Raw genomic sequence first — 18065 nt, forward strand, 5'->3', positions numbered from 1 at the left:
TTTTCTTTTTTTTTTTTAAATGTAATAACCAGTTACTCTGACAGAGAGAGTGCTGGAAAGGGCCACTTGTACGGATGACTTCTTTGAATTGGGCAAAAACAGAGGTTCCATTTTTGAGGGCTCTTACAACATTCCCTGACAGCATGCCTATAGGAAGACTTCTGTACAGCCAGAAGTTGACAGAACTGATTTCCCTTCTTGAATTACTGAAATGGACTGACTGTTAAAGACAGTCTTCAGAACTGCGGAGAAAGAGGGCGACTGACACCTATAAGAGGAATATTTTGAGGCTTTTTCCTCTCAGAGAAAAATAGCCAAGCTTTTGTATCAGGCCTATTCTTGTATTAAGAATAATGATAGTTCTCTTGTAATACATAGGTGTATATATGTGTGTGTGTGTGTATATATTATATATATACTGCCAATGCACGGTGCTGCTGTCTCAGCTGAGGGAAATAAGAAATTTGTGTCATTAGGAAATCAGTAGTAACAATTTTTAAAACTGTTTTTGCTCAGAAAAGCATCAGAAAATACTTTTATTTGCATCCTTTGGCCCACTTAGAGGCAGTTAACTGCTACCTACCTGCCTGCCTGCTCCAACCCAGATAGGACGTGGTCTATTTTTCAGGTTGCTCTTTATGAACCAAAGGTCTCACTGTCCTTACACTGCTACGCAACCAGTCAAGAAGAGAGGTATTACCTAACTCTGATAGGGTGTGGGGGCATATGTGTTATCTGAATTTGTTTGTGAAAGCACTGAGCAGCTTTTGATAGCTACAGGGAGGTATGTTGTAAACTCTCTGTAATGAATACTTGTAGACATGAATGTTTGTGCATACCTTTACTATAAGAACAAGTTCGAGCCTGCACCATTTAGATTGTCTTACTTTTCAGAATTGCATCTCTCTGAGTCTCTTCTCCCAAAGAAGATTTCATGTGATCATTGTATAATTTGAAAGAATTTGCAGACAAGCATTATGTGACTTTTCTCAGATGAAGTTGCAGATGAGAAAAAATATATATAATTTATTCTCAATTGGAAAACCATTTAATAATAGGTTTTATTTGAAAAAGATCCCCTTATGGTAAATTATATTAGAAATAAGAAAGGATTTGGATTTCTTTACTTCTTTAGGAGGAAAAGAAATCTCTCTCACAGACAACTCTGAGCAAATCTGATAGTACAATATTTATCTCCGTGGTATATATATTTTTAGAACTGTCATGACTTACAAGGCTGAGAAAAATAGTCAAGTGGTGCTTATCCTAAACTGTACTGATACATACAATAACCTTTGTCTCTAATACCTTTGCTTTTTAATTCTGAAAAAATATTTTTTTTGCAACTTGTGGAAGTGAGGCCATAAAAGCATAATTTAGGACCTCAACCCTGCCAGCAACCATACATGAGAAGACCCCGCTGAATGTGTAAAGTGTGTACATGGTGGTTTATGTTTGGGAAGGAGAAAAGGTGTTCTAACTCTTCTTTAAGGTAACCAGATCAAATAATCAAATCAAATAATAAACATCTCTTTTGTCCCTATACCCTTCAGACTCCAGTAAGCAGTTGCATTGCATGCCCAATGTGCTTTAAAGGCCCATTATCGGATCCTCTGTAAGGCACCAGGTTTAATCTAGAGAAAAGGTATTGAGAAAGCTGGCATTTATTATATCCATTTAAAAATGGTCCAAATGTCCTTCCCTCAGTCCTGCTGTTGCCATGATGAACTCAGGATGTGAGAAGAAAAATTTCCGATGGCATCTTTTATGAGGCCATCTGACACAGCTGGAAGGAGTAGACCAACTTTGAAGCACAACAGCTTTTCTCTAGTCTACTGGGCAAGCAGAACCTTTTCCACATAGTCTAACAGCTATTTGGGGTTGTAATATACCTATGTTAATCAGTTGGGCAGTTTATCCAATTACATGACACCCATTAAAACAAATTGAAGGCAGTGTTTCCAGACATAGTATTTCCACACTGGAAGTGAATTTACAGTTCCAAATGTAGTGGCTGTGAAAAGGGCTTGGAGTCTTTAATAACTTCAGTTTCATATGGCACCAAAAATATTGCATATCTAGAAACCAACATCTCCATCACAGCTGGCATCGATGCCCAATTATTCAGTATAGCCCACTGAATCACCAAAACCACTTCCTGCAGCGGACTTTCCTGTAAATCACTTCTCCAATACTGACCAAGCCCAGCCCTGCTTAGTTGTATGAAATCATACCCTAAGGTGGTGTGACTGCAAGCACAAACAGGGTACATCTGTCATTTCAGCTCTGTTAGTAATCCAGTTGCTTTCTTCAGAATTAAGCCTTTTCAAGGCTGTCAGAAAAAATGTAGTCTTATAAGAAGGGTAACTATAGTGCAACAGTAGTGCAATAATCTGAATAGAGTGTATATAAATATCAGCATTTTTTCTTTTACCTATCCTGGTCAATGATGAAAGAGCTGCCCATGTTGCACAACACCGGTAGAATTTGATGGTAACTTCCTGTTGTGACTACTTAGTAGTTGTCTGGTAACTATTATTGAAATGTGTAAGTAAGAAATTAAGACCTAAAAAAGGATAAATTATACCGCTGTGGGATCATTGTATGAACAAACACAGGTTTCAAAAGTTACTCAGAGTCTCTGACAACATTAAATAGAGAAAAATTTGTCAAGATGGAGCTTTTAAATTTAAGTGCCTGAATAAAAGGTTAAGGAATCTGCCTAAGCATAGGTTTAGCAGACTGATTGTACGTACCCATGATCGCATTTCCAAGGAGTGCTAAGCTTCTACGGCTCCTACTGATTTTAGTCAACATCTCCGACAATCACAGCAGGAGATCTGAAAATTACGGTCTATATTTGTATTTGAAAGAAAGTAATAAGTTTGCACAGATGCAGGGTTCTGTTGGGGCATATCCTGCCTACAGCTTGAATAAATATGCTATATGCAGGACTGATGTGCAAGTATTCTTGCCCCCCAGCCATGAATACGAAGCAGCGCAGCTGCTGCTTACAGCCCGAGTGCTATTGTAACCGGGCAGCTGCTGTATCCTTCACAAAAGGGTGTTGCCTCACAAGTAGTTCCTCATGGTTATGGAAGCATGTCCCAGACACTTCATGTTCTCTGACCTGTTTCACCTTGAAATATCATGTGCAGTAGTTCAGGGCGAGCTTCCACTGACCCAGAGCTCCACCGAAGGCACGAGGTGCACATTCCACGCGCAAGCTCCCAGGCTCCCGTCGCCCGCACGTAACAAAGCCGTGCTGAGTCCTACACGTGCAGTAGGTATACTCAGACACAGAGCAGGACTGGAAATTAGGAGAAATTAGAGCCGAATTTTGTTTGTTTGTTTGTTTGTTTGCTCGTTTGTTTGCTTGTTTGTGTGGTTGGTTGTTGTTGCTGTTTTCTCTGCTGGTCACACTCGAGACTTGGTGTTTTTTGACTATAAGAAGTGTGCAACGTTAGTACTCTAAAAATGGTATTTTCTTTCCCATTTCCCTCTGCATTTATGCTGAGCAAGACCTCTAGCCCAGTGCATCAGCACCTAAAATGAAAGAAACCGTCTAACAATACGATCTTGCTACATTTACCGAGGATGTATCACTCCCCCACCCCGCAGTAAATTATTTTGCTGGAGGCTACATCATTCTCTCGGAGCGGTGCGCGCGGGGAGTTGACAGAGGCGTGAATAATTCCCCGCGCACGAAGCCTCCCCGGCGAGCTGAGCCGCAGCATGTTGGGCCCGGCCTTTGATGCGAACTGGTTGTGCTGGTTCCTGGGCGCCCCGGGAACCGGTCGGACGGGCCTGTTATGCCAACAAATTCTGGTATGGTTCCACGCTCTCCAGAATGCAGAAACCTGCCCGGCCAGTTAAATGAAAGGCATATTAGGTTATCCATTGCACATTGTATATATCTTAGGCGCAGCAGATCTCCTCTCGGCACTCTCTAGTGTGGTCCACGGTGGCTTCCTCATCTCACTTACACTTGAGGTTTATAGGCGGAGGGGAAGTCAATAGTAAATATTTATCACCCCGATCAAGAACTGAACTTTTCACAATTCAAACAGAAGGGTGAGTTTTGAAAGTCTTTCTTTAAAATTCATTTAAGATAACCTTAAGCAAAAATTTATCTTGTGCTTGAAGTGGTATAATGGCTATCTCCTTAATGTGCCCGGGTACTGCCAGTCTCTGCGGTGCTCGCTGCCAGCATTTTTGCGAGAGCGGCTTTCCGACCCCGCTGTGTGCAGCTCAACATCTGGCTGCAGGAGTATTTACTGGAGAGACAGCTAAGGAACTAAGCAGAGGAATGAGAGAAGCTTCACTGCCAATGACTTGGTGTATTGAGCATGTCACTGAAGTGGTGCCTCTTGGTCTTCTCTTTTATACTGCGTTTTTGTAATCCCTGCCTCACAGTAACACTTGTCGTGGCAAAGCAGAGTGCCATTCCACTAAGATGTGCAGTTACTAACTCTTCCTAGGCTTTTTTTAATCGTTCAGTTTTATAAAGTGGGTTAATTAAACCTGGATTTACATGCTCAGAATTGGCTTCTTGGTAAGATAGGAAATGTGCTTGTCGTTCTTATTGCTTTCTTTCTGTATACTTCTTATAAATATTCCTCTTTAGAAAATAATGAGTAACGGTGGTGGCAATGGTAACGAAAAGCAGTCCTAGTCTTAAAGAGTAGGCAGACCTGAAGGTTGTACCTGTATCTGCAACTGAATCCATTCACAGGTATGGTGTCAAATAAGAAAAATTAAACAGTGTGAAAACAAAAGCTGTGGAATCTGGTAACTGATTAACTACTGGAGCACAGAAGTACTTGCTGAGCTGAATAGAAAGGAATGAAGACAGGTTTTGTCATGCCTGTTAGGACAAAATAACTCTTTAACTTAAGTAAATGTGAATCTTCTCACCATCCGTGTAACTACATTTTTGAAAACCCTTGCACAGGTACTTCCATCTACCTGGAAATCTTAATTTAGTCTGTCTTGAAGTGAAACAATTACAAGTTCTCTTTCATGATGTTAAAAACAAATAAATCAGTGTCCCCAGTGGACATAAACCACTAGATTAAAAAAATATATATCTATATGGGATTAGGTAAGAGGTTTTTGGTAGTCACATAACAGGAAGGTTCAGTTATGGAAGTGTTTACTGCTTGCTATTTCCAGGTTGATGTGAAAATGAACATTATCCTTTTGTAGAGCACCAATAAAAAGGTCTCCTGAGCAGCTAAAAAAATCAATGAACAGCAAATTGAGATGACCTTCTCATTAGCAGCATTGCATCTGTGTGTTAAAATTGTTCTTCAAGGTGTGGGTACACACAAAAGAACATAGGGAAAGTTTTGCACTCCCACAGAAGCTACAAATGTTCAGCAGAAAAAAAAAAAAAAAAGAAAAAAAAAGTATTTATCATCATAGTTGATTTCCCTATCAAATACAGAATGAAAAATTGCTAAGGAATAAACTATTCTCAAAAGCCAAAATTGTAACTGGCTGAACTGTGTGGTTTGAGCAGAGACTGTGTAGAACCTCTAAAATGTTACAAGGGAGCTTTGATTTCTAAAGCTATACATGGGACCACAATACGTTTAAAAAAAAAAAAATTGAACCAAATAAATTAGCTTTTCAAAATACTGCTTGCCATCTTCTGCTTCTGCAATTTGTTCTGTTTTATTCGGGTTTTCCTTTGCTGCCTTTTTTTTTTTTTTTTTTGGGGGGGGGGAAGGGGAGGTGGCAGGCAGGGGCTATCGTTTGGGGATTTTTTTCTCCTCAAAAGGTAAGTAAAATACTGTTTCCCATTTGTTATTTCTCTTTTGCTTGTTTTCCTGTCCTGAACTCTTGTCATTCACTACACCAAAAGGTAGGTGGCATGATTTTGTATGCAGACATGTAAACATTTACTTCAGCCTTCCAAGCTGAAATAACCTTCCAAGGCTGATATATATATATATATATATATATATATATATATGCAAAAGTACTCAACACTATTCATGTCAGCCCAAGAAACATCAGTGAGAGCAAAACATCTCTGCATGCAGATAACACACAGAGGTGCTGCTCCTTAGAGTCTGAGGACCAGCAACACTGCACTGGAGTCCTGAAACAGCATCCCTCAGGTTTCTTTTTTTTTTTTTCTCCATCAAGGATCTCTAAAAGACCTGAGAGTTTCAGTTGAGCAAATCCTGGCTGTTTCTGACTACAGATGAGGAGCAGTGAAAGCACTTCAAAGAAGAGGGTCTCTTAAAGTGAACATTGTTGCTGGCATCAGGGAATTTGATCTTGGCTCGGTTTCAAAAGTGGCTACGCAAGCAGCTCGAAAAGAATGAAATTCAACTAGTGGGGGGTGATGAAGTGGCAGAAAAAGCAAATACCAGTGCCAGACAGCAATGGTATGCTCTGTGTGCATTCCCAGGTGTAAGAAACCTACCATTCAGAGGACAGCCAGTTCCTGTAAGGTTTAAACCCCGTTGAGGCAGCAGCTGAACTGCCACATGCTCCTATTCGCTGCATCTGAAGCTGCATGCCTTTGATGCCCTTACTGGCAACTGCAACATAAAGTTAACGAAATGCACATGCCTGGGAATTGAGCAATATATTTATCCCTCAGTGCAGAGGGCAGTACTCCCTGCCAGTCAGGGAGGCTGTGAGCACACTGGCCCTGTGTGTATATGTGCAATCTGCTAAATCTTACGTAAATAAATAAGGACTTAACTATTGTATATATATATTTATATATACAGGAAGAGAGTGATATATTTATCATTGTGTTTAAAGCAATTAAAATATTTAAATTAGAGTTCCCAGTGTAATTCAAAGCTGGTTTTAATCTTTGTATCTAAATTTGAAGTAATGGGAGAAAAAAAAAAAAAAAGTAAGCTATCTGCTTATCTCCTTTAATCTTATTTTGTATGCATATGCATTGGGCTAGGTCACCTACTGTTATCTGAATGGTTAGAAACACTGATGCAGTCTCTATCACCAAAAAAAGAAGTGGGTGAGGCATAATGGCTTTTCTTAATTTTTATTTTATCTGTGTTGCAACACTGTAGTACTCTTAAAATAGAATTTCAGTCATTAGTTGATCTGCTGGTGAATTGGCCAGTCAACAAGAAGGTATTACCACTAAACAGTGGTTGAAAATCAAGAGCTTCACATATTATTAGTAAAGATAAACATTTCAGACCAGCCAGGTCTAAACTGGGCTGGGACTAAATTAGATTTCCTTCTTCAGAGTTGTTCATGGATAAGCAGTCTGTCACCTAGCGTAATATGTCATATTAAGGGCTACTTTGAAAACTGGACATGAGCCATGACTACAAAAAGTATTGCCTCTGTTCAAGCTGAACATTGGTGAGGTTTTTTTCCCACAGTGTTATTGTCTAGGTGTGGCATTTACTCTTAAGAGATGAATGAGATGAGTTCCAGTTAGACGAGTCAGCTTAAGACACATTAAGTGGATGTGGAATATAAGACTCTTTGGTAGTTTTCTAGTATGTTTAATGAGCCAAGGATCCACGCAGTAATTGGTGATCAAATATGTGATTATGGGATACAAAAAATCAAATCAATCTGGAAAGGAGATAAAGGCGAAGTTCCACTGCTGGTCTTAATCCATTATCACTTACTGTTAAGCCGATAAGGATAGCACTGCAGAACTCAATGGAATTACATCGCTGTAAAGTTCAGCATGAGCAAATACAAGAATAAGCTGCTCATGCAGTTTACTGGCAAATAAAATTGGTGACATTATTTTTATCTAGAGTGCTTCCCATAAACAGAAAGAAAAGCCTGGCTTGTGGTAAACACCTGAACAATAAAGAAGAAGGCTATTTTATTGCTACTTATCAGGTCTATGCATATATTTGAAACATCTGTTTCTCTTAACCCCAAGGAAACACTTACTTTTCTACATCACTAACTTTTAGATTATAGAAGCTTCAGAAGTAGAATAAAAAGCTGTCAATGAGACAGTTCTTGCAGTGGTTATTTAAGAATAGCAGGGTATCTATCACAACCTACAATGACAGTCTCTTCCATAGGATGCATCTACTTTTAGTTCTATGTATATTGATATTATGGTATACCAAACTATCAGCTTAAGTAATATGCTGCTGAGCTACGGAACATTGGATTTATTTTATTTTAGCTGAAAAATAGTGATTAAAAAATGGTAAGGAATTAGTGGAAATGTTAACCTCTTCCACAACAAAGATTTTTGAAATACTTCAAAATTCAAGGTATATAGCTGATGGGAAACTCAGAGTATATTTGACACAGCTGAACAGATTTGAAGCCTGCTTAATCACGGGTCGTTTAGGACTCCTTTCTGACAGAATTTCAACATTTTTTAGAAATATTACAATTGTGTTTCAGATCCAATTTTATCTATGCTGTAGCTCTGTATTTATGATATATTCTGGAGATTTGAGTGATGTGAGTAATGTAACAAGATGAAGCAGCTACTGACATCTATTAAATACCAGAACACCTATCTTTTTAATACCACAATTAATAGACTAGAAAGTGTATGCTTGCAGCACTTGCCCTCGCAACGACCAGTGTGTCCTCTCAGGATGCCACTAAGCTGCGTATGTGTTTTAACGGTAAAGAGGAAATTGTGTGGAGGCAGAATAATATTTCTGGAAAGCGGTGTTTTGTTTCTACTTCATGACCAAGGCAAGCTACAACCTAAAGATGAAGAGGTGTACTTCATGGCAGACAGCAGGGTTGGTCCCAAAGAATAAAAGAACGTTGATCTGCAATTGGGGGGGGGGGGAAGAAAAAAAAAATCACATTGGCAAAAATCTCAAGTGACACAAAAAACAGGCTCCAGCAGCCGAGGCAGCACGGTAACGCTGGCACTTCCGTGTCGCTTAGCGCCTGAGGGGTTTAACGCCTGCCCCCGCCCGCCCCGCGCCCCCCTCCTCCCTCAGGCTGCTCCCACCGGACAGCCCAACGGCCACCGCGGCCCCACGCCAGCTGCGGACGGGAGCCGCCCCCCGCCCCCTGTCCCCTCGCGGCGCCGCTCTCGCGAGACCCGCCGCGATATCTGCGGCCGGGGCCGCGGCCGGCGGCTTCCCCTTTTCCCGCCGTTTCGCGCGGAGCCGCCGGGAGCCAACCAGGTAACGGCGCTCCTCCCCCCCGCCCCCCCCCCCCCCGGTCCGGCCGCGGGGCTGTGGCGAGGTGGAGCCGCGGGCGGGGGACACGGGGCGGGGGGCGCCGGGCGATGCTTGCCTGGACATGAGCCGGCAGCGTGCCCGGGTGGCTAACGGCATCTCCTGGCTTGTCAGGGGTAGTGTGGCCAGCGGGGCCAGGGAGGGGATCGTCCCTCTGTGCCCTGCTCTGGTGCTGGAGCGAGTCCGGAGAAGGGCTGCGGAGCTGGTGAGGGGTCTGGAGCACAAGTCCTGTGAGGAGCGGCTGGGGGAACTGGGGGTGTTTAGTCTGGAGAAGAGGAGGCTCAGGGGAGACCTTATTGCTCTCTACAACTACCTGAAAGGAAGTTGTGGGGAGCTGGGGGTCGGCCTCTTCTCACAGGTAACTAGCAATAGTACCAGAGGGAATGGCCTCAAGCTGCACCAGGGGAGGTTCAGGTTGGAAATGAGGAGACATTTCTTCTCAGAAAGAGCAGTCAGGCATTGGGACGGGTTGCCCAGGGAGGTGGTGGCATCACCGTCCCTGGGGGTGTTCAAGGTGAAGGCAGGACGTGCTGCTTGGGGACGTGGTTTAGTGGGTGACATTGGCAGTAGGATGATGGTTGGACCAGATGATCTTGGAGGACTTTTCCAACCTTAATTATTCTGTGAAGGGGCACCCCTGGGGTCCTGGGGCTGCCACACTCCCTGCCGGCAGGAGGGAGGCTCGTGAGGGGTGGCTGTGTGCTGCCTTCCCTGGCTGTGCACCCAGCTCAGGCGCTTTGCTTTGCCCACACCTGGAAGTCAGCTAAGAAGCTGCTGTTGCTGAGTGCCTTTTGCACCTGAGCAGCCGCCCAGGCGTGTCGGAGGGTCTCTTTGAACACTTGTTGGGGGCCCTCTCTTTGAAGACAGGTTGGACACCTGTAGAAAGCAATGTATCACTTTGGGATCTTGAGGCAGGTGAAGCTTGGGAAAACCCATTGATTTTTTTCCTGTTTGTAGAGGTACTGATTGTTTCCAGCAACCTGTTCCCTTTTTTTTCTTACAATATTTTTTGTGGGGGGAAAAAAGCACAACAAAACCATTGGAGATTAATTCTTATTAATTCTGGAGTCAGGTGCACTTGAAAATAATTGGAGATATTGAACCCTGAGACAATAAGCACAAACAAGTTTGTTGATTTCATTGCCCTAGTGCTCAACAGAGAAAAAGATGGTTTCTGAGGTATCTGCGTGTGGTTGAAGGTAGAAAAATAAGAGTTTAAAAGACCTTCCTAATGTCACTAGGCAATCGGTTCCACAAAGAAGTATTGTAAGATGGCTTAATCTGACAGCACACAAAGCGAAGCATTTCAGCTCAGAAGATGCAAGCAGAGTGCCATTCAACTTCAGCCGAAGAATTGTAGGCATTCCTATTTGAAAAGGTAATTTGTTTTTCTGTTAAGGACTATTCTCAAAATAAGAACATAAGCTAGGTTGAAGTCAGGTACTGACATGGGCACTGAATTTTCTAGAGATGTAGAATATTAAAGCAAATTTGGAGGTACCCAATGATTACCGATGGTTCCATCAGCTACCATTACTATAGCATTTTAGTGTCCTTACACAATATTCCTGTGTTGTTGAAAATGATGCTTTATTCCGTTACTTTTATTCTATTTTAAAAATGGGCATTCTGAAATAAAAGTGACTTGCTTAAGACTATACACAAAGATATGAGAAAGAAGACAGGAACCAAGGCTTCCAGGTCCTAGACAAGGTCATTGACCGGTGGCCTAAACAGTTTATCATGGTGACCAGTTAAACCAGTAGCTGCATACCCAGGGAACCAAAGGGCAGAGATTACATGAGTATTTCCATATTGGACACCCCATGCACCAATTAGAGTTGAATCACCTTGGCTCAGACCCAGATCTGAGTACCACACTTCCCCTGTAGATCACCTGAGGGCATCATCTGTGCTAAGAAACCCTTCAAAAGAAAGAGGAATGACAGGTAAGGTTGTTCTATCTGAATTGTATAGGCAGTCTGACTTTTAAGGCAGAGCTGTCTGACTTTGATAGTTCTCCTAAAATACTGACATTTTGGGGACTTAGGAATTCTGAGATTGATTTAGTTCCTTTGTGTCGTGGAGTAGGAATAAATTCAATGTAGAATCAGGAAGACTTAAAGGAGAGCTGAGCTTCTCTTTGCAGAATCTATCATTTGTATCCACATCTATGTAAAGAATGCATGTACACAAATGTATCTTTGATAAAACTTCTCACAAACAGTTTTTCTGATGGCAACGTTTTGGAAGCACGGGTTACTTTAGAAAACGAGTTCTATTTAACAGTAGTTTACAGGGAGAAAGATTAAAGACTGCTGAGTATTTTTAATCTATTTTTAAGTTGATAGCAGTTTAAGGGGTGGGGAAACGGTAGGAGCGGACAAATTTCTGTTACTTTATTATTACTTGCAGCAAAATCCTTGCCATCTTCCGTACTTTCAGGGTGGCTGTCAGTAAATAAGTACAACCTGACAAGAATGAGTGAGCTTTGTGTTTCATCTCTGGCTGCAAGTTATATTCTGATAAATGCAAACATAAGTGGTGTCGATCTGTCATTACAGGCATACACCTGTCTTCAGGAACGGCTTCATAACTATGTTATTTAAAACTTAAAGTGTGAGAGCGAGCCAGTTCTGCAAATAAGTAAGCTGAGAGCGGAAGAAACAAGATGAATGCATCTGGAGGAACTTGTGGGAGCCCTAATTCTGCAGAATCTTCTGGAGATTTCTTCAAGGAGCTGTGGTCCAAGCTGAAAGAATGTCATGATAAAGAAGTACAAGGTAAAAAGTGAAGTCTGATTTCACAGAAAGCTGTCTCTTGCCACAGTAGAACTTTGAACCAGAATACCACTCTGTGTGGATCTAAATACATTTTTAAAGTTTTACGTTATGCTTAGGTGAGGGACTGAATGATTACAAATGATCCTTGCAGACTGACCACCTAAGCCTGGCTTAACAGGATCAGATTTAAACTACTGAGAAGTATAAATGATTTGCTAGGTCACTTGAGAGAGGAATAACACAATGTTACATGGGATCTGTGTTTGCGTAGGAAATACTCCAATGTTGGTTAAGTTTCAATGGTTATGGTTAAAAGTTTCCAAATCAAGTTACTAAATGTATTTTTTTCCTTTGGGTTTAATCACTTGGGATATATTAAAATGGAGGCTGGGACAAGCGTTTGCATTACGTCCCCTGACTTATGCCAAATCCCATTGCAGATTCGTATTACTGAAGTGAAAAATATTCCTTCAGTTTTTAGTGTTCAACAATTTCTCAGCAGAATTTATAATAATGTTGTTTATTTTTATGCTATACTTTATGATCTGCATGTTATTTTACTATGGTTCACTGTTAATGTCTTTCCATTCTTCAGCAGTGTAGGAAACTAATAACACTCACTCAAAGATGAATTATTGCACTGAATATTTATGTTCTTATAATACTGTTTCAGAAGTAGTATTCATAAAATATTTTGCTAAAAATACTTTGGAAGTAAACTGCTGTGTTTTCTTAAGTCACACAATCCATTTTTTTTGGAATGGATTAGAATAATATTTGACAGCATCTTCAACGAACGCATTATTATGCATGAAAAAGTATTTTTATTAGTCTGGAATAAAAGCAGGTGATTTTTTTGTGAGTTAAGAGCTGTAGAGATGTTTCATACCTCATGCTGAAAGCCATAGAAGTCTTGGGTCAAGAATTTGCAATGTCAAGCCTTGATTCTTTGTGTTAGTAATTATTTTTTTTTCTTTTTTCAAAAATTTGCATCGGTTTGGTAGCTGAAAGGAAAGATGTACCGGTTAGTATGATATTGTTACATTAAAAAATGAAATGTGTAACCGTAAGATACACAATTTTATGTTATGTTCAAAACACAAAAAAGTTCATTTTCATGAGGGTTTATTTTTTTTAATCTTGATGTTTCTTTTCAGAGTGGGTGTGATGTCAGCTACAGATAACACGCAGAATTACTGACAGAATAGGATCTGGCAATCTATGGCATGTCTGAACAACAAAAACTTGAAAACCAAAAAGCTCTAATGTAGAGGGTAACGTTAAGTGACCCCTTCTCTAGTTTCTTGGGATGTGCAGCACGTGATTTAACGTTTTGGTTTTCTTTATGCATGTAAAGATACTCTTCAGAGCGCATGCTGGGTGGGGTCAGATAATTTTGCCACTAGGCAGACTTTTTCATGCCTAGCCCTTTGTCAGTATGTCCCGCACCGTGTTAGGTAAAATTAGGTCTTCCGTGATAACATCAAAGACATGCCTGAAGGATAGTTAATTTTTTCAAAAGGTGGGGATCCTCTTATAGAAAATGGCACTGGAAGATATTTTAGAAACATCAAACACAGGCTTGCCTGGACTTTGCTTGTTTCTGAAGTCTATAAATAAGAATTAAAATTGACTCATGAGTTTCCAATCTAAATGTCAGCAAAAAATTATTTTAAAGATGGTGGAAGTCGGATTAGGGGAAAGTTAGTAGTTGGAGAAAAAGTCTTTTGCATGTACAAGGCACAGGGCACTACCATTGTGGAATTCTTTGGGTAATTCTTCTAATTACAAGTCCATGAAAAGCAGAATTTATGAAGAACAAGTTTGAAACGATCAGATATATTATACAAGTCATAATAGTTGAAGTATTCTGTAGTCTATATTCTATAAATATATAAACTCATACATTTCAAAATGGGTTGCATTGAATTTTTAAATTACTGTATTGTAAAGAACGTTTTCTTTCCTCCATGTTACCTAAACTCGCCCAGTCCTGCGACTTCATTAGAAAGTGAAAGTTTTTTATTCTTTTAAAGTAATCATTTGCAAAAAACGCTGAAACTCCTAATTTTGGCTCTCTTCAGACAAAATAGCTAGCCTAGCACTTCTCTCAAATTCATTGTGACAATCCACAGCCCTCTTTCCAAAGATAATGGACATGGTCAATTTTGGCTGACTTTTCATGGAATTCAAGCATGCTTAGCAACTCAGATTAATGGCTATTGAAAATATATTTGCTTTCATATCCTACATGTAAAATGTGTGAAACACTTACATAGCTCACTTGGATCAGAAAGGAATTTAATAATGCTGTTTATTTATAAAGTGACTAAAAATAATTATATGAATACTTCCTGCATGTGTGCCTTATCAACGTGGTTCCTGAGGATGAATTCAAATCTAAAGAACTAAAAAGAACTATATTTCAGTGTAGAAATGCAAGAAGAGAATGTTGTGTACAAGAAATAGCTTTAATTCTTTTTCAATTATTCCTTGATTCTGAAAATGGTTTTGAGGGAATTAGGGTAAAGGGGCGAAAAGGACTGTAGGCCTAGAAGCAGGGAAAGCTATGAGGAAAGCAATCTCATTATTGCTGTAGGAAAGGAAATGGTTGGAAACTCTTCAAAATTAAAAAAAACAGGGCTGGGAGGGAAGCGAGGAGGTCATCCAATCCATTTCTGTACCCTCAAGGTAGGATTTCATCTATGTCACTGCTGACAGAAGCTTGTCCAACCAATTCCTAGAAAACTTCAGTGATTCTGCTGTTTTCCCAAGCACTGTGAATTTTCAGAAGGTAGAATTACTGCATTTGAAAATTCATCAGAACAGTAATGTTCATATCTATTAATTGAAATATTACAAGTACAACTTGCAATTTTCTTAAAATAGTGTTGTGTATTTAATCTGCCTAATGATAGTTTAAAGAAAGTCTCCGTCATCTTAATAGAGATAGTGTCATTTACTAGAACACTTACGAGCTTTACCTAATGTAGATTTATATAGTCTGTAGCTTGCCTATTTCATAGAATTATTGTGTAAGACAGGAAGTTGAATTGGGAATGTACGCAGTGTAGTTGCACATGTTTATATGTTTACTAGATTATTAAATGGGGAAATCTGAAAACCCATTCACATTGTTTAAAAGAAAACAAAAAGTTGTCTTAATTAGTTTGGTTGAAGTCTGCCCATGCTCTGGAAAAGCAAAAGGAAGAGATTACACCTAACGTAGTAATTCAGTGCTCTTGGATAAATGTAACAAACTGGATTCCTGCCTTCTCCTTGCAATCACTTGAATTAAGAAAAAACACAACCTGTAAGTTACCAGTTAGGTTCCTCCTGCATTCAGGTGAGAGGGGAGATAGTGTTACCTGCAGCACAGTACTGAGCCTTTTGAGCGCTGCCTCTCCAATTTGTGGCTCAGGTTGCCAGTGTTACCATCCTGAATCCTTGCTGAACAGACTACCTGTTCATACAGGAGATGCATTGTTGTGCAGCTTCATTCCTTCCGATGGGCGTGGAGCAGCATTAAAGCATGCTTTATAGGGGTTCTAATTGCAGATGCCTAATTGACTTGATGAATAGCAACTACTTAAAAAAAAATAAACCCTCTTTCTGTGCTGATTTGCATTATAGAACATAACATCTCACAGGTGTTGAACACCTAGAGATGAAAGAAGTCTTGCTATATTTCCCAATAACCCTTTTCTGTTTTTTAAGCAGTCGTTGCATTCTTATTTCATTGTCTCACTGGCATCTCATAGCCATCTGTGGCATGGTTTCAGTGACTCTCTGGCTGAGCTGACCATTGCGTTCTGTGTGTCCTGAGCAGTGAACCTTCTCAAGCAAGTAGTTTGCCCTTTGCGCTGATCCCAGTTAAGTGTGGTAGGTGAAAGGAAAAAGAAGTCGACTGGCTGCCTTAACCAGCATTTTCTATTAAAAAAAATGTAGTATCAGATATGTGTTTTGGTTTAAATTTAAAATTGTCGGAAGTTTTCCTAAAAGTGTTGTGGTACCAGAAGTTTATATCCTCCAAAAAGACTAACGCTCTTGCAAAAGCTCCCAAGACACCTTGTGTTCAAACACAGGTTGCTCACTGCTTTTCACCCTTTGAAAAAAATACGGTCTTGGGAATGTTACATTGCTTTCTTTTTATTTCTTAAAATTACTGTTGCATATGTAATTAAAAAAATGTTACACAGTTGGACTCTGATTATATCCAACCATTTTTTCAGAATAGGAATGTCCAGCTTGCATATGGGTAGTATCACGTAAATTTCACTGCATCCCACCTAAGCCAGGCCCTACTTAAAGCACCTTTATATTCCTGCAGCTGTGCACATTCATCCAGTGCCCAAAAGAGTGCAAGCAGATTGGCTGGGCTGCTCTCTAGATCAGGCTGTCAGCTGGCCACTCATGCCTGAGAGCATCATTTGGATTTGGAATCCTTTTTACTCATGCACAGAACATACATTTTGGAGTGTGTATTCCTTACTGGGAGGAGAGCCACAGATGAAATGATCTCTCCTCAATCCACCTTAAGAGGTTCCAGAAAAGCTTTGTCTGAGAGGTTCTGGTAGTGTACCTCCAACAGAACATGTTGTCCTTTTGTATTTAAAGCCTTAAAATGTATTTTGAATAACTTTCCTTTATGCATATCTAATAAGTTATTAGATTCACGTATTGCATGCTACATTTTAAGTGTAGTATTATGCAGTTATATATACATGATTTATGTACAATTTATACACAGAACTTATTTTGTGTTATGTATGCGTAGTCAGTGTAAATATATTGACAGTACTTGGTATTAGCATATGTGGTTTTTTGTGTTTTTTTTTTTCCTTTTTACAAAGGGGGTGTTTTTATACCCGTTTAAGTGTAAATCTGAGTGTTTGACAAGTCCCTTTTTCCTCAGGATTGTAATAGCTTTATTGGTTTCCAGGATACTGCAGAACATACGCAAGATACATACATAAGAACGTACACAAGAAATCCAGAATGAACCATTAGTTCCAAATTAGTGACTGTTCTCTCTCTGTTGCAGATATCATTGACGAAAGGAGAATTTATTTATTGTGTCCACTGACTTTGTTAAATCAGAATTGTATAACAATTAAATCTTTTTTTTCTTTCCACTTTTCAGGCTTACAACTGAAAATATCTAAGTTGAAGAAGGAAAGATGCTTGTAAGTATTCATCCTTATGATGTGATTTACTGAAGGAGAGTCTAAGTACAATTAATAAGTGGTAATTCCTGTAAGATCAATTAAGTTCTTGTGGATGTCTCCTTTCAGACATGTAGGAAGTTTTGTTCATTTTAATAATTCAGCTGAAGTCATCTAAAGGTGTAGATACATCTTTGTGGGATGTGTCACCTGAACGCTAGGTTTGTCTTGCTTCAACAAATGTCTGGTAAGGTTTTCCTATCTATACTATTTCTAGGATGCCCATCAACAATGTTGACATTTCTAAAAGAAAAGACTATTAGGGAGACATTTTAAAATTGAGGTCAAGTCTTGTCTTGCCACTTACATCTCTTTACAGATAACTTTTTTTATATATTTCTCTTCATTAGATGTTTGCTTTTAATATCAGCTGAAGTGCTTTAACTCATCTTTTAGTTATTCAGTTAGGATTCTGGTTTAAAAAAAAATCAATTTGCTAATTTTCAGGCACTTATAGTTTTAAGACAAATGTGACTTCTTTTGCAGTAAATATTTACTGCTAATCCTATTCTGTTCAATAGAAGCAATTTGGGGAAAAAATCTGGATTGCGAGATTTATATATACAGTAGAACCCAAGTCCATATTTACAGTGTTAGTCAGCAAAAGAAAAATAAGATTTAGAGCCATATTTAATTAAATGATAAATGACCTGTTAATGTGATATCCTGTTCAGATTTTTACTTCAGTTTTAACTGTGTTAATATTATATGAGTCCTGTGTGATGAATTGCAATTTAAAGTGCTGCGTGAGAGGAATAAAAATGAATTGCTTGTTCTCTTTCCACTTTGGAAAACAATATCATTGTATTAGATACAAGAAATAAAATGTAACTCTTCTTAAAATAAGAAAAAAATACTACGTACTTACA

General features: G+C 39.5%; 1 protein-coding gene across 6 annotated transcripts in view; it reads left to right on the forward strand.

The window, feature by feature from the left end:
* Window positions 1–3906: 3906 nt before the first annotated feature.
* The window catches only part of RBBP8 (RB binding protein 8, endonuclease), a 42600-nt gene continuing 28441 nt past the window's right edge, over window positions 3907–18065 (forward strand). Inside the window, exons 1-5 of one of the 6 annotated variants that reach the window (XM_080580372.1) lie at window positions 9175–9393; window positions 10430–10566; window positions 11081–11137; window positions 11753–11971; window positions 17115–17157. In XM_080580372.1, coding sequence (XP_080436498.1) covers window positions 11860–11971; window positions 17115–17157 — 155 coding nt within the window. In that variant the 5' untranslated portion in view covers window positions 9175–9393; window positions 10430–10566; window positions 11081–11137; window positions 11753–11859. Of the gene's footprint in view, window positions 4075–8980; window positions 9135–9173; window positions 9394–10429; window positions 10567–11080; window positions 11138–11752; window positions 11972–17114; window positions 17158–18065 lie in introns of those variants that run through there. The other 5 variants (XM_080580371.1, XM_080580369.1, XM_080580374.1 and 2 more) reach the window with 5 other exon arrangements.

Source organism: Anser brachyrhynchus (genome assembly GCF_964034855.1).
Source record: "Anser brachyrhynchus genome assembly, chromosome: 2".
Taxonomy (NCBI): Eukaryota; Metazoa; Chordata; class Aves; order Anseriformes; family Anatidae; genus Anser; species Anser brachyrhynchus.